Genomic DNA, 16,497 nt, shown 5'->3' with positions numbered 1-16,497 from the left:
AAACTTTAGACGATTACTCACTTCAGTCTCTAAACTTCAAAATGGGACACTTAAGTTCCTAAACTTATAAATATCTCCCACTTAAGTCCCTAAACTTATAAAATGGAACACTTAAATTCCTAAACTGTTATAAAATGGGATACTTCGACCACCGACGGCATTCAGGGTTTGTTAACAATTTTCCTTCAATAGGAGGTATTTATAAGTTTAAGGACTTAAGTGTCCCATTTTGAAGTTTAGGGACTGAAGTGGGTAATCGTCCAAAATTTGGGGGGACAAAGTGGTATTAACCCAAAAAAAATGCTAAAGCAACTTTATTAAAAAAAAAAATGCAACAAGTTTGGCTCACTCTAGCTTGCATTCTCAAGGCACAAGAGGCAAAGAGCTGCTAGCTAGGCACCGCTTTAATTAGTAACATTTATGTCATCTAAAAACGCATGATAAATTCTGATTAAGAAATCCCATCTCATAAATTGGTCATTACCTCTGAAAGTAGAGTATTAAATTTTGATAGATAGCTAGAAAACCCTGCGTCATTATCGTTGACATTAGTGAGCTTAATACCATTTTTGTAACAGTCAAATGCTTGGCATGAAGCCTTTGGGGGGGGGGGGCAAAAATATCGCTTGTGCTGGTCATTGTCATCTTTGCTTGCGCATGAGTCCAAGAAGAAATGAGCTTCGTTTTTATTCTGCAATTTTTTGGTTTGTTACCTAATTATGCTGACCATATCATCAGTGGCTCATGATACCATAAATGATTATAAGGAGAATCAGCACAATGGTTTGTTTCCGTGCCTTGGCGACTTTCGTTGTTGACGCTGGAGTAAATGGCTGCATGTATTGTTAAAATACCAAGATTTAGGAGAAAGATTGGGACGAACTGTTTACTTTTTTTGTTTCCCCCATTAAATTAAAATATGATAAAGTCAACAAGGTAGGCTGTTGACACATTTCAAACCAAGCAATATTTGGAAATTTAGTAGGTTTAGAATTATATTTTTTATTTGGTAACTATATATATTAGGCTTGGTGTCACAGTTGTTGGTTTAGGAAATAGGTCGAGTCGTGTATTTGTATCGTAATCGGAATAGGATTTGTGGTTATATTTCTCTATTTAAGCACTTGGAGTCCTAGGTCTGTAGTCGAGAGAAATTAATGAATTGAAACAGAATATTTAGGTTGTGTTTGGATTGCATTTTCCGTCATTTTTCATGAAAAAATTACTGTAGCGATTTGATATATGTGAGAGAAAAAGGTGATAGGGAACTGTGATCACGGAAAACGACAATATTTTCCGACGGAAATAAGCAGGCCTTAGTTTCCCCGCGTGTCTTTCTTATTATTTATTATTTGTAAGATTTTCATGTTACTTCTGCTGCGTAAATTTTTTTTTTTTGCTGACATAGGCTAAGATTTACTAGCTTATTAATCAGTGCATATATATGGTTTGAAATCATTGGTTTTTTTTTTTTTGGTGGGAAGATATGCAATTAATAATGTTTGAAGGCGTAAACGTTGTTTATTAGAGAAAATGCAGTAATTTAGAAACACAATCATGTCAATGGCTTACATGCTTGTAACTGAAGTGGGATGAATGATAACCTTGGCCTCTCGTTATAATTGCTCCTTTTTGAATAATTAACAGCAGCAAATCTTCTTTATTTTGCAGAAACTTCAAACTGTTGGGATGCTCTGATGCGTTAAAGGTACCATGATTTATGAGATAATCATCATATTAGTTGCCTTTTAAAAGTAGTGCTGTAAGTTCTTCCACATCACTTTTCATCGCAACTGGCTGGCTGTTTCTTGATGACGACCCCACAGGCCACATCCAATTAAAATTAATTATGTAATTTTGCTCAATGCCGCTAACTCCTAGAGTTGAAACTCTCGAGTATTAGTCCTCCAGGGGTCATTTTAATAAACTAATACCGCATAATCAAACCAGACAATTTTATGTCAGATCCCAAATGATTTACAATTAGGGCATGAAAGAAAGGTTTCCTTTTTCACTTCCCTTTGCTCGTAAGAGCTTCTGGAACTTTCTCAAGGTTGCAAATTTTGCTAATCAATCATAGGATATTTCATTCAACCGTTAAAGAGAATAAATTTTTCTGAGTTAAACAAGTGCTACAGTAATTTTATATTTTTCTTGTATATTCTTTTAGAGTAATTTTTCTTACACTAACTAACAGTGTATACACTGCCAGCACTAGATGAATGATAATTATGTAAAAATTTGAATTTGACATTCAATTTTTGCACGCATGTCATAAATCCAGCGATGATAATATATATATATATACACTGTCGACAGTGTAAAAAAGATTTACTCTATTCTTTTTACATATTTTTTAATCGCTTTTTTTTTTCCTTTTTTTTTTTTTTTTGCCTTACATACATTGTTGTTGCATCATAAATGTGCTCAAGTAACTCTTTTTTTTTTTTCCCCCTACAGGCTTTCTCAAGATCTTTGCAGCTCCTAGCCAGCTGCCCAGGAGTCAAAATTTTGTTATTAGCATTTGATTTGAATTGAAGACAGGGACTAGCAAGTAACTCCAGATAGACAGGAGTTTGTTGTTATTGTTCGGAGGCTTTTGGAGTCATGAAGAAGAGTTCCATCTTTGCATGCAAAGCATCCAGTTCCCCGTCTAGCTACAATAGTTAAAAAGTATTGAAAGAAGTCAAAATCAATCCCACGAAGATGGAACTTTCAATTACGCGGCGGCCCGATGATTGGCATGCATCTTCATCTGCTGCGTGATGGAAAGGACAGCTTCTTGAAGCGGTTGTCCCTCACAGTGCACATCACTTTGGAAGGGCAATTGTTATGCCGAACTTAAAACCTACCATCACTGCAACAGCTGCAGCAATGGCATATATCGAGAATCCATACTCAAAGCACTGCCCATTAATACTGCCGAGACCAAGTTGGCAAAGGAGAGTGGGGTAAGATTTGCCGGTGCTGCAACCAATTCTCGACATGGTGTGACAGATTTATTCGGGAATTAAGTGTATGCCTGTTATTCAAGAGATGGTTAAACACAATATGCATGCCTCTCTTAGTCCATGGAGAGGTTACCAGTCCTGAAGTCGACATTTTTTATCTGGAAAAAGTATTCATTGAGACAGTTTTAATCCCCTTAGTGCAGAGGTTTCTTTCCACAACTAAAAAGTAGTGATGGAGCATGTTGCCACTACGGATGCTGTGAAGTTTGTCGAGTCTTGCGTTGAAGGTTGTGTTGCTGCTACAGGCACTCCACAGCATCTTATCCTGAATAGGAATTCTCTTTTCCAAGGACGGTTACAACCACATAATTACTGCCTTCCTTTCCTGTCCTGTCCTCAAGAGAGAAACTAATACATAGGCAAGGTATTGTATGAATCAGCTGTGACAAGTGGAAGTAAAAAAATTTTTCCTTGGAACTGACAGCGCTCCCCATGATAGACTAAAGAAAGAGCGTCCTTGTGGTTGTGCTGGTATTCACAGACTAGTGAGTGCTCCTGTAGCATTGGCTGTATATGCAAAGGTTTTTGAGGAGGCCGGTGCACTGGATAAGTTAGAAGCATTTACAAGTTTCAATGGTCCAGACTTTTATGGCCTCCCAAGAAGCACATCAAAACTCACATTGAGGAAAGTTCCCAAATCATTTTCTTGTGCGTCAGGCATATCGTTCCAATATGTTTGCTGGCGAAATGCTCGACTGGTTACTCTCTTCTGTTTGAGAATAGAATGAATGAACTTGAAATGAATTCATTTCAAATCTACATTTTAATTACAGCTAGTCTTCTTCTCCGCTCCCGCGAAAATCGCAATCCAAACAAGGCCAAAATGTGTCAAGTGCTTTTTGATGTTAGTGGAATTTCAAGTAAGAACAGAAGGGATGACCACAAATAATTCTTGTTCTAGAAGAAGAGAAAGGAGGGAAAGCACGATGGCCTATTGGAAAAAAGTACTAGTAGTGTGTAGGATTGGGATTTACTAGAGCGTAGCTGATAATAATGCGGATAATTAATGTATCAGCATTATTATATTCAATCAATGCTTTACAAATTGGATTAGCAGCCTTGCTGTTTGTGACTTGTAGGTCTCCATCCTTTTCAATTTAGACTCTTAATTTGGACCTATACACGGAAGGTTTTTCTTGATGGAGCGATTAATAACTAATAATCAAGTCATAAGTGAAATGGAGCGTAAAACCATTATCAGTCGATCCAAACTACACTAGGACAAAAGCTGCCAAAATGCTACCATCAGCGACACCTGAATTGAAAGGATAAGCTCAAAAACATTGCATCCACTCTCTTTTCTTTATTTTGTCTCCTTCTCTTTTTGATAGGACTACTACTACTTTACCTTTCTCTTTGAGCAAACTGATTTCACCTTCGTCTTGTTTTATACTATTCTAATATATATATATATATATATATATATATATATATATATATATATAAGGTCTTATGCTAACTTTGGAAATATATTATTGGCTTCATAATCCTCACATAAGTGTGTGTTTGTTTGGATATGAGATTATTTAAAATAATTTAACTAAAAATTATAGTAATACTTTTTTTATGCGCTATATGCTGGATGAAAACATAATTCAAAAAATGTGCTTATGATTCAAGCAGATAAATTAATGCAAATAATTTGCGCTTATACAAAATAAATGTACAATTACTCCACCCACGTTGCATTTCATATCCCACTAAATGTAAATGAATTAACGAAACACTTCAATTATTATTTAAGGTATGCCTTATATAAAATTCGGGCCAAGTTAAATTAACCTTTTCTTTTTATTACTCCAAGACAAGGTTATTAACTATTGTGTTTGAATTAACTATAGAAATGTTCACCATGGATTAACTATAAAAATAAAAATTAGTAGTACTACTATCTTGAGGGTTTTTAATTTTATGCATGGAAAAGTAAACACCATGCTCAATTATACTACCAAAAGATAAACCGAATTATGGGTCATTTCATTTTTTTTCCCTTTGTTCGTTGTTACCTGAGTCACCCATTTATGGGGAGCGTTGGAGTGACAGTTAAAAAAAATCAAGTGTAGTAAAAGTAGGTCATGTCAGCTTTTTGTTCGTACTGAAATCACACTCTCTTTGGGGTTGGGGCTTTTCATTTCATTTCTTTCTCCAAGCCAGAGCCCTTTTTTTTTCTTTTTCTTTTTTTTTTTTGCCTTCTTTTTCTCAAAGCCAAATCAGAAGAAGGACCCTTTTGTAATTGGATCTCGTGGTAGGCACTTGGGGATGGGTAGAGGAGAGTGAAAACTCCAATTGGTATATTCTCAGATGGATGGTAGAAATCTAGACTTTTTGTTTATTGCATTGAAGCCTTTCCATTCTTAACATTTTCTATTAAACACCATTTACATTCTTGAAGATATTTTTGCCCAGAATAAAATTGACAACAGTTGAAAATAGCACCCGTTGTTGATAACTATTTAGTTTCAAACACCTCATCCTAACTTGGTGTACAAATAAGAAGTAGTAAAAGAAACAAGAGTAAGAGGGGTTGAACCTTTAAATTTTGGCACTACTTTTCTCATTCTACTATATAAAATGTTCGGCATACCTTCTAATTAGGGGACTAAATAGCTAGTCTTGGATTCTCTATACATTCGCTTTCGAATTTTCTTTCTCCCTCAATATTGTATTTGAAAACAATAGTATGCAGGCTCCTTCAATATTTGACGTACTCTCCTATTTCTTGGATGATCTTGGCACGAGAAAAATTATTAACCAAGTTACTCATCTCCTTTAAAAACATTATTAAGGTTTACAAACAACCGTGACAATGTTTACATGACCCTAAACTTATTTTAGCTAAGCCAAGTTATAAGACGTGATTGAAAGCAGAAGCGTTGGTAAAACAAAGTTTGAGCTTATTTTTGCTGTGATTCAAGTGGAAGTAGGTCTCTTCAAATAGGACATAAGGTGTCTCTTGTTACCATTAGATTTAAATGCAACGATAGGAAAATATTTTTGTGTTTGTTGGGGGCGGGGGGGTAATTGAAGAGATGAGAAAATACAAGGGGAACCCTTAATTTATACTAGTATATATGTATGTCTGATGTGTTGTACTCCCAAAACCAATCAACAGAAAGAACTGTAGCACACACCAAACAAAGAAAATAGTTAACCCCCAAAAGAAAGTGAAAAACAGGAAGAAAGACGAGCATGATGAGCAAAAAGGAAAGCCCCCAAATAATGGAAGCAGATGTGTGTGGAGAGCCATTTGGATATAGCAGATAGACTTCTATCAAGAAAACCCACCTCTCCCAAAAAAAAAGAAAAAAAGAAAAAAGAAAAAAGAATGGAGAATCCCAATGCCAACCAACACTAAATAGATGGATAGATTGATAGCGTCCCTCTCACACAGATAAAGAAAGAGCAAAAAACAAATGCCCACTAGACATGGACAGCTGAACTGAGGTTGTTCCCACCCCCCCCCCCCCCCCCCCCCCTTTCTCCTCTCCCTCTAAGAAAATGAGAATTTATCCCATTTCTCCAGTTGTGAAGAAAAAATAAGACACACAAAATATATTAACATCACAATCAACCAAAAACTCTCCCACCTTTATGATCTGAATTCTGATGAAGCCCATAATTCATAAAATGCATATAAACTATTATTATCTCTAAATATCACTAGCACTTGTTAGTCTTTTTACTTGATACAAACTGATGGTAACACTTAAAATAAATTATTATATAGCATCAAACACTACTTTCACTTGAAGGGGTGGTTGGGAGTGAGGTGGTGGAGGAGGGGGGGGGGGAAGGGGTTCGTTGATTCACAATAAATCTAACTAAACCGCAGACCAGATAAGAGTTTTTAGTACTTACTACTAGTGCTACTATTTACTTCTCCTCCTCCTCCTCCTCCTCTTTATGAGCAGTGAGGATCGCTCTTCCGAAATGTCAGAGGACGAGGAGCGGCCCCCATCCTCAGATCCCGCCGCTGGGGTCGGCGGAGTAAAGCCCCCACGTAGTCCCTCAACCGTTCACGGCGGCGATTTGCCCTGCTCCTATATATCCCCGAACCCAGATCAAGTCCTCGAGAATGTGCTGGAAAACGTGCTCTGTTTCTTGACCTCCAGGCGGGACCGCAACGCCGCCTCCCTGGTCTGCAGGTCATGGTACCGTGCGGAGGCTCTAACCAGATCCGACCTCTTCATTGGCAACTGCTATGCTGTGTCGCCTGGTCGGGTCATTAACCGGTTCAAGCGGGTCAACTCGGTGGCCATTAAAGGGAAGCCCAGGTTTGCTGATTTCAGCCTCTTGCCGGCGGATTGGGGGGCTAATTTCACCCCTTGGGTTAATTCTATGGCCGGGGCTTATCGGGGACTGGACAAAGTTTATCGGGGACTGGAGAAAGTTTATCTGAAGCGGATGTCCGTTGCTGATGAGGATCTGGCGGTGCTGGCTCACTCGTTCCCGAATTTCAAGGAGCTGGTTTTGGTTTGTTGTGATGGATTTGGGACTAATGGACTTGCTATTGTGGCCAGCGAGTGCAGGTTAGTAGACCTTTTCTTAGCTTAGCACTAGTGTGTGATTATGTTTTAATTGAAATGGGCACTTAGATCTATATGCCTTTGTGGTAGCTTTGACGGCGTTGTGGGTTTGTCGACGTAAAGATTGGATTTTGCGATGCGGGGTTCTGATTTTTCTGAGCTGAATATTAGTTCTCGTTAGCGGGTTTTGGGTTTTTTTTTTTTTGGGAGGTGAACTTTGGATTTTGGGAGATGATTTTATTTTTGTATCTTTTTTGCGGCTAAAGAATGTTTCTTTTTTGGTTGGATTGATCTTTTTGAGCCAAAGATTATTTCTGTTTTGTTGAGCTAAAGGTAGGATTTTGTTTGATTCCGGACCATGTTAAGATCTGTTGTTTTCAAAATTTTTATTTTTTTAATACATTAGTTGTGGAACAATATTTTGCTGAATGAAACTCTGGCCTATAGTATGCACTTTACATACTACTAGGAATTTTTTATTGGATGATCGAAGTCTGGAATATTGGGATGTTTTGTGTGGTTGCATTTGGATTGGCGTCTTAAGATGTTGTGGATTAAGATTGCAATTCGGAATTTAAGTGTACCTGGAAGAGTGTAAATGGTGTGAGGCTCCAATATGGAGATTATGTGATCGTCTTTTGTGTAATGTGAGTTGTTTTTACGTGATCTCAGGAAGATTAGAGTGCTCGATTTGATTGAGTCGGAGTTGGTAGAAGATGAAGTGGACTGGATTTCATGTTTTCCACAGAATGGAACATGTCTCGAGTCTTTGATATTTGACTGTGTGGACTCCCCTATTAATTTTGAGGCATTGGAGAGACTTGTGGTCAAGTCACCGTCTTTGAAGAAGCTTAGATTGAATCGACAAGTAACAATCGTGCAGCTCTATCGTTTGATTGTTCGAGCTCCACAGCTCACCCACTTGGGAACTGGTTCATTTGGCCCCGGAGAGATTGTTGCTCAGGGTGAACAGGAGCCAGACTACGTTTCTGCTTTTGCTGCATGCAAATCTCTAGTTTGCCTTTCTGGATTCAGAGAAATCAATGCTCATTATCTGCCTGCAATAGTTCCAGTGTGTGCTAACCTTACCTCTCTGAATCTTAGCTACGCCACAATCAGTACTGAACAACTGAAATCCTTTATCTATCATTGCCATAAGCTCCAGACTTTGTGGGTAAGTAAATGGAATTTCCGTTTGAATGTTGATTCTGTCAATCTTTTGGTTTTCCTTACCCTTGATTTATGCAGGTGCTTGACTCGGTGTGCGATGAAGGACTGCAGGCAGTGGCTGCAACATGTAAAGATCTCCATGAGCTTCGTGTTTTCCCAATTGATCCTCGAGAGGATGTCGAGGGACCTGTTTCTGAAGTGGGTCTTCTCGCAATATCTGAAGGCTGTAGGAAACTGCAATCTATTCTATATTTCTGCCAGAGAATGACAAATGCAGCTGTTGTAGCAATGTCAAAGAACTGTCCTGATCTTGTGGTATTCCGTCTTTGTATCATGGGAAGACACAGGCCTGACCATTTGACTGGAGAACCAATGGATGAAGGTTTTGGTGCCATTGTCAAGAATTGCAAGAAGCTCACTCGGCTTGCCGTGTCTGGTTTGCTCACTGACAAGGCTTTCAGTTATATTGGACAATATGGAAAACTAGTGAGGACCTTGTCTGTGGCTTTTGCTGGTGATGGGGACATGTCACTGAAGTATCTTGTTGAGGGCTGCCCAAATTTGCAGAAACTTGAGATAAGAGATAGCCCCTTTGGAGATTTGGGCTTGCTTGCTGGTCTACATCACTATTACAACATGAGGTTCCTGTGGATGTCGTCTTGTAGAGTAACTCGTGCAGGTTGCAGTCGAATTGCTCGCCAATTACCTCGCTTAGTAGTGGAAGTTATTAGCTCAGATGACGACGGAGAAGGAAGGGATATTGGTGATTATGACGACATAGAAGGAAGGGATGTTGGTGATCTTGTTGGGACATTATACATGTATAGGTCTCTTGATGGGCCAAGAGCTGATGCACCAAGATTCGTAAACATCCTGTGAACATGCATCTGGGAAATGTTTGTGCTGATAATGAAGTTGACGTTGAGCAATCATGGACTCTTGGTTCCGCGATATTTGATGTACTGTGGGTAGCTTTTATGACCCACATGAAGGTCCTGGCCTTGGTGAGCAAGACAGAATATGACTTGCGCGCACGATTGAGCAATTGAAATGGCATTCAATACAGTTTTCCAAGGCAGTCGACAGAATTGTAGAAAATTTAGAAGCTCTTTTACTCGAGCAAAGCAATGGACCAGCCAATGTTGTATCGGTACGCATTTAATTTTAATGTTTCTTAATGCTTCAAATTCATTTGACAAAGAAGCCTTTGGAGGTAGTGAAAGCAGGGGTTGTTGAGCAGCACCAAAGATTGGTAGACACTGGTGCCATGTACCACTGGATCTGATTGTTTCTCCGACAACATTTAGAAAAAAGGGTCTTCAGGACCTGGAGATTGAGAAACTGAAAGTCCTCCTCAATGCATTGGGTATAGTGAATTAAGCGGATTATTGGTAGAGTTCAGCAGGCGTAATTTTTAGAAATCTTAGTTTTAAGATTCCTCGCTGTAGCTGCTGATAACTAGTGCCCAGGAATATACATCAATCAATCTCTCCATCTAAATCTTTAGAAATGTTTGTTTTTCTCAGATGTGTTGTTCTCAGCACCTGACTGTTGAATTTATAATTGTTATTGTTAGAAATATGAGATGAGTAATAAATGCCAAATATGCATGGACCAGATGCAAGTGTGAGTGTGTCTTGCCTTTTCTGAATGTGGAATGATCAGCTTGATGGTGAGCCCCATTAATTATGTATAGAAAGCATTTGTACAAGTACAAATTGCAGGACCACCGTGTGGGTTCCATGCACGAGAAAGGAGATGAGACTCTCCCTATTTTCTACCCCTTGGATGGTCCTGATTCTGTCTCCTCTCTCTCTCTCTCTCTCTCCACATGCATACATAAGTAGTAACATAACGGAGCTGGTGCCTTGGTGTTGTAACAGTAGCGGGATGGTGTACAATCAGTTGCTGCAGAATTTCATCATTATTCTTTGAACTATATGATTTTTATGGATAAGAGTTTTACGCTTGCTCTATTATCTGCACTGCATGTTCTTTCTGCATTGCATTCTTGATTTGTGTTGAGGTAGGATCCTCCTTATTGGTGGTGTTATTGGGGCCCATCTCTTTGCTGATTTGTCACAGCCCTGTAAAGTAGCTAACTTCCTTGAACCCTTTTTTAAGGGATGAGATATCCCTGATTGTGTTTGTGACTTTGTGGGGTGATAATGGGCACAGAAGTCTGCCACCCCCTCTCCTCCGCTAGTATTTACTCTGGCAGGGGATGTAAAAGCAGAGGTTTTATCCTCAAAGTGGGATCTGAGTGAGCAAACTCGATGAGTGATGGGAAGCAAGCTCTGCCTTTTCTGTATCGGTCTCTAACCATATTTCTAGGTAAAGTGGACCAAAACTTATCACCCCACTTGGCTATGGAGAACCGCCAGACTTGCTGTCCTTCCAATACAATACCTCTGAAAGTCTCAGATATCCAAAGGAGTTAATTATTTGCAATAATCCTCCCTCCAATAGTAGTGTTCCAAAATGCAAAAAAAAAAAAAAAAAAAAATTCTCCAAGTGTGGATCTTCAACACAAAGTACATAGCATTTAGAACGTGGGCACTATTTGCCAGACCACCAGCGGGCAGAAAATTGAGGGCTCTCTTTTGTTTTAATCTGAAAGATGGAGATTGCTAGTCCTTTCTCCCTCCGCAACAAAGGCCTCTTGTGCAGCTCCAGAGATGAAAAGTGCTGCATTGAAAGAAAAAACAGAGCGAAAATGACCTCACATCAAGGACACAGGCTCAAGCATCTTTCAGTGTATTTGCCATGGTCTACGTAAAATGACCACATTGATATGCCTGTCTAACCTACTACCGAGTGTGGACAATTTAGTACAGCAATTTGATAGAAGAATTTTGCAAAAAGATGTTGCCTTGCTTCTGTGCCGACTAGAGACATTGACCCCAGATTGGTTTTGGCACAAATGCAAAGGAAGGCATAAAGAAAGAAACATCACTCACGCAATTCACATCTACCTCTCAACCAAGTCCAGAATTAACCAATTCAGTAAGAGCCCTTTTAGTTTCTACCCCATTACAGTTTCTGATCGTCTCTCAATAGTTGATGCTCCAAGACTGTCAATACAACAGAAAAAACAAAGAAAGTCAAGCATCTTCCCTTAGGGGGGGCTGGCTATATCATATATGGCGAAGAATACACAACTGATGCCGTGGACCCACCAAACTGATGGATTGAATTTGGTGGGAATACACTAAACATTAACGAGATTTGTAAATTATATTGCCTTACGCCTCGTTTCTTGTAAGCATTTCTAATCATGTAGTAGTGGTATACTACTACTTTATTAGTACTGAATCAGCAATTTAATAACCCATACATGATGCATAATAGTTCAAGAAGAATTTATCTTTTCTACACCGTCCGGCCAGGTCAGTGTACATACCTGATACGGATACGAGTTGGATGAACGTCACATCGTATATGAATTTGAATTTGCACATCGAATTTTATTTATATGTGAGAGACGCAGACGTTACGCGTTTTTTAAGATCGCTGGTACGTACACTGTCTGTTTATCTACCGGTGCGTAAAAGATTTACTCGTTTATTTAATTAATTATTGTAAGCAGTACAGCGCACAAAGAAGCTAACTAACAAACACAAGAAGAAGAACAAAGGAGGGAGTAGAATTTGGAGCCAGCGAAGAAGTGGTGGATGATGGATGGACGGATGGCGTGGAATGGCAGGGTGGTGGGGAGAAAAAAAATCAAAAAGTCGGTGAATCCAAAGGGGTTTTTCCACAACTTTTGTCTGTTAAGCACATTCATGGCTGAACTAAGCACCCAGGTCAACCACTAAAAAGTATGTAATGCCCTCTCTCTCTTCTCCCCGGTGCTGCTTTAATTTTCCACGCCATGTTTATTTGCTTACGTATGTTATAGTACTGCTCTATACTATAACTTCCCATCTTTATTTATTAGCTCTTGCTTCATTTATTCATGCATAATTCTTGACATGCTCCCTCTTCTTGATGATTCGAATCAGTGATCATCGATCTCTCAATTATTGGTAAAACGTCTTATCAATCGAGCCGAAGAAATTCTTCGTTATCAGCAAAACCAAAACCAATTTCTCACCGACTCAACTCCAGGATACAAAATGCCACATAAACAACGAAACAAAAAGGAAGGAGTGCGAGATGATCGCGCTAGGACCCTTCATCTAAAATTTCATGGTGCGAGAATTCAAGAAAGAAGATGCTAGTAAATCAATATCACTAGTCCTTGATGAAAATATCAATCTCCATTCAAAAGGGCAAGGGGGGGGGGGGGGGGGGGGGGGGACAAACTAGTACCATCAAGGGGGAATTAAATATTGAGGAGGGATCAAGTTGAAGAAGTTTGCTTGTCCACTAAATTATTCATATGAACAGAGACTTGGTACTTGCAGGTTTTTGATCCCGTGCTGGCGATCGGATCCCGTATTAAAAAATTCAAGATTGATGGGCTATGCCCGTGCTTCATCATTCATTCATTTTATTTATTTATTTATTACGAGTCTCTTTAATTTGGGCATGGAGGCCGCTGCTAACGCTGCGTGACCGACATTTTTTTGGCACGGTCTGCATTGTTTACGAGGAAAATTGCTTGGAGAATCAAAAGAGAATCAGATGGAAGAGACTTGACACGAGGAAGGAAGGAAGGAAGGAAGGGGAAAAGAATCCAGCAAGTAAATAAAGTCCATTAATACAGCTGACAAATGAGGCCCGGAGATTTTATTTTATTACTTTTCCTGTACAAGAACTACTACAATAATGTTGAATGGGTTTTTTTTAACACACTTGATATTTACCTAATTTATCACACACACATATATATATATATACTCCCTCCTTTTTTTTATAACTGACGTTTAAGAAATTTGCTCTTAAGTACTTTTATCTGTCGTTTTACTATCCCCATGCAGCATTAATTATTTTTTCACAATTTTACCCTTTTATCTTTCTTTTCCAATACAGGGTTCTTAATTAGTTTGCATTGCTTTTGATCTATTAAAACAGCACCATTTAATACTCTAGTGAGAGAAAACATAGATGAATTGGATAATTAATGAGGGTACAAAAGGAAAGTAGTATACAGATTTAAGCAATGAAAAACTTTTCTTAATTGGTGTGCAAAACCTTAAACGTCAGTTATAAAAAAAGGGAGGGAGTATACACATACTAATAATTATTATCCTTTTTTATATTTATATATTTTTCTTTATTTAATCTTGCTTATCCGTCCTTGTATTTATTTACTTTTTCTAATTAATTTTATATTTTTAAAAAATATAACATCTGAAATGTATCTTTATGGCACCCGTTAGACAGACCGATGTTGAATTTGACAGTGTAAAAAAATCGACCATCATTCGTAACGTGACCGGTTATTATTAGAAAACACTACTAATATGATTAAATGTGTTTGGACAGGAGATTATTTGAAATAATTACTGTAATATTTTTATGATATAATGTATATATGAGATAAAAATGTAATTTAAAAAAAAATATGTTTGTGATGCAAATTACTAATTGTATTCGTCTAAATACTCTAATATCTTGACTTTGGTGCTAATTGATACTCCAACATGATGAAGGTGCCCTTATCTTGACTTTGGTACTAAGTCATGCATTATAAAGTTTGCCCTTATCAACATTTAGCAATCAAAGAGGTGTGATGGTTTTGGGCACCAAACCAGAACGTGCATGTGAGGCCGTGCGAGAATTGGAGGAGGCTTCCGTGCGGAAGGAAAACGAATGCGTGAATACTTAACAGACAGCTTTGGGAATCGTGGATACTCTGTATTGGCATTGGTATGCAAACAAAATCATAAACCTAATATTTGACTTCCTATGTAGGATGTACTGCGTGAGAATCTTTTGTTTGAAATCCTAGGCAAGCAAGGTTTCAGGCAGTCAGATTTTTACGATAGCATTTAATTTCCTTCCTTCCTTCCTTCCCGGGCCACAAATATCCGTAATACTTTTTCTATTTCTTTTCTCTTTTTTTTTTTCATATTTTTCAAATTCATACTGAAAAAAAGGTGACCACGAATGACGCTCCTGTGTATTTCAAAAAATTCTACTCTGAACTACATATATGATTTACTATATGATAGATATAGATTTCAAAAAAAAAAAAAATCTTTATTTTTTGTAGGTATTTTAGAGAAAGGGTTTTTCTTTAATGAATGTATCTAAATTTCACCGACCTATCATAAATATATCCGTACTAATAATTATTTTCATCCTTTAAATTTATATATTTTTTCTAATTAATTTTACTCTTTAAAATAAAAAATTTTGATAAAAAATTATTAATCCCAACCAACTGTTCCTTTTTTATTTTGGGGTGGCTAGGGGGTGAGGGTGGGGGAACTATTAACTTTGGTTTGACCCTTATTTTATCTAGCCAGCTATCTACCCTAGGCATAGTGTATGGGTCAAGGTCATTTTGATTAGCCCACAATGGAGGGGTCACTATTCACTTCACTTTGTAAAGTTCCAACTTTATGCCCTCTTTGCCAGTCATATGGCTAAGCAGAGACGCGGGTGGGACCACCGGGCCAATGGCGCGGTGGCCATCACGGAGCGATTTAAGTCTCTTCTTGAATTATAGGTGAGAGTTTAAATTTCACCTATAGCGAAAAAAATTTAAAGATTGTGTCAGAACACTCTCTTGATCTAGTTAGATCTGTATATCTATTAACTTCTTACCATAGTCTCCTTAGACTCCTCTTCTCCCTTAGATTAGAATAAAGTAGGTTATATAAATGTATATTCATTAGCCCTCTGTCACAGTCTCCTTAGACTTTTTCTCTCCTCTATATTAGAATAAAGTAGATTATACAGATGTATCGTTGCGGGAAAAAAAAAAAAAAAGAGATGCGAGTGGGGGTCCTCTCCCATACATCCAAAAGTATTCACTACTACATGCTTTATTATGAGAAAGAATATCTAGTAGTAGTACAGTAGTACTATCATAGAAAAGAAAGTGAATCCACAAAGAAAAGACGAGTTGATGTTTAAAAAGCCGCTACCATTGTACGAACAATATGATCCTGTCATCTGCTATTTGAAAGAGCCCCGTTCCAATTTCATACTCATTTCATCTTGATTTATAACGCGACTGAGCTCAAAAAAAGTCGTAACAAATGTAACTATCATACACCTACCAAAAAAATCATTTCAATGCAAGTGAAGTTTTTCTTATCGAGCAAATCCCTAATTTTTGTAATTCTTGACCGTAATTTTAGCTTAGGGAGGATTACAGCTTTGGTTCCCCAATGTTTGGCATGTGAATAAAATTGGTCTTTAAAGTTTCTGATCTTAGGCACAATTAATGAAAATTTTACACTTTTGAACCCTAATATATTGATTTTGAATCATTATATTCACCTAAACTTTAATTAGTGTGATATTAAGGGCTTTACTGTAAAACTGAGATGCAAATTAAAATAAATAAGATTGTATTAAATGGGTAATGAGAATTCTAATTAAATTCATTTTTCTCTTTTTTATTTTTATTTCATTTATTCATACCACTAATATCTCGTGTACTTTTATCTCTTTTGCGTAGTTAGTCTCAAGTTTAATATAAATTAATTGCTACTACATAAATTTCTGTACATGTTGAGCACTTAGGTTTTAAATTCTCACGGTTAGCCATTGTGATTACAAAAACTAGTACTGGTACATCTCAATTGTCTAGTTCAAGCATTTGTATTTTGGAAAAATAAAGTTAAATAGAGAAAGTTGATACATGCAAGGTAGTGTAATGATCGTTA

The 16,497-nt window shown here is 37.7% G+C and overlaps 1 protein-coding gene and 1 pseudogene across 1 annotated transcript; both read left to right on the top strand.

The window, feature by feature from the left end:
* The first annotated feature begins 1,075 nt into the window (after positions 1–1,075).
* On the top strand, positions 1,076–4,130 carry LOC140016211 (dihydroorotase, mitochondrial-like; annotated as a pseudogene).
* Positions 4,131–6,396: 2,266 nt separating this feature from the next.
* LOC113715204 (transport inhibitor response 1-like protein) lies at positions 6,397–10,324 on the top strand. The gene is made up of 3 exons (XM_027239448.2): positions 6,397–7,540; positions 8,210–8,711; positions 8,786–10,324. Exons 1-3 carry the CDS (start codon positions 6,915–6,917, stop codon positions 9,584–9,586), a joined length of 1,929 nt encoding a protein of 642 aa, XP_027095249.1. The 5' UTR covers positions 6,397–6,914; the 3' UTR covers positions 9,587–10,324.
* The last annotated feature ends 6,173 nt before the right edge of the window (positions 10,325–16,497 follow it).

The sequence above is a fragment of the Coffea arabica genome, chromosome 10c (genome assembly GCF_036785885.1).
Source record: "Coffea arabica cultivar ET-39 chromosome 10c, Coffea Arabica ET-39 HiFi, whole genome shotgun sequence".
NCBI lineage: Eukaryota > Viridiplantae > Streptophyta > Magnoliopsida > Gentianales > Rubiaceae > Coffea > Coffea arabica.
Note: the sequence above shows the minus strand (reverse complement) of the source record. Positions and strands in the feature narration are given on the sequence as shown.

Excerpts from the sequence above, each read along its gene's own strand:
- LOC113715204 (XM_027239448.2), top strand. The coding sequence starts at position 6,915 with ATGAGCAGTGAGGATCGCTCTTCCGAAATGTCAGAGGACGAGGAGCGG. Across the intron at positions 7,541-8,209 it reads ATTGTGGCCAGCGAGTGCAG|GAAGATTAGAGTGCTCGATT; the intron begins GTTAGTAGACCT and ends ACGTGATCTCAG. Across the intron at positions 8,712-8,785 it reads ATAAGCTCCAGACTTTGTGG|GTGCTTGACTCGGTGTGCGA; the intron begins GTAAGTAAATGG and ends TGATTTATGCAG.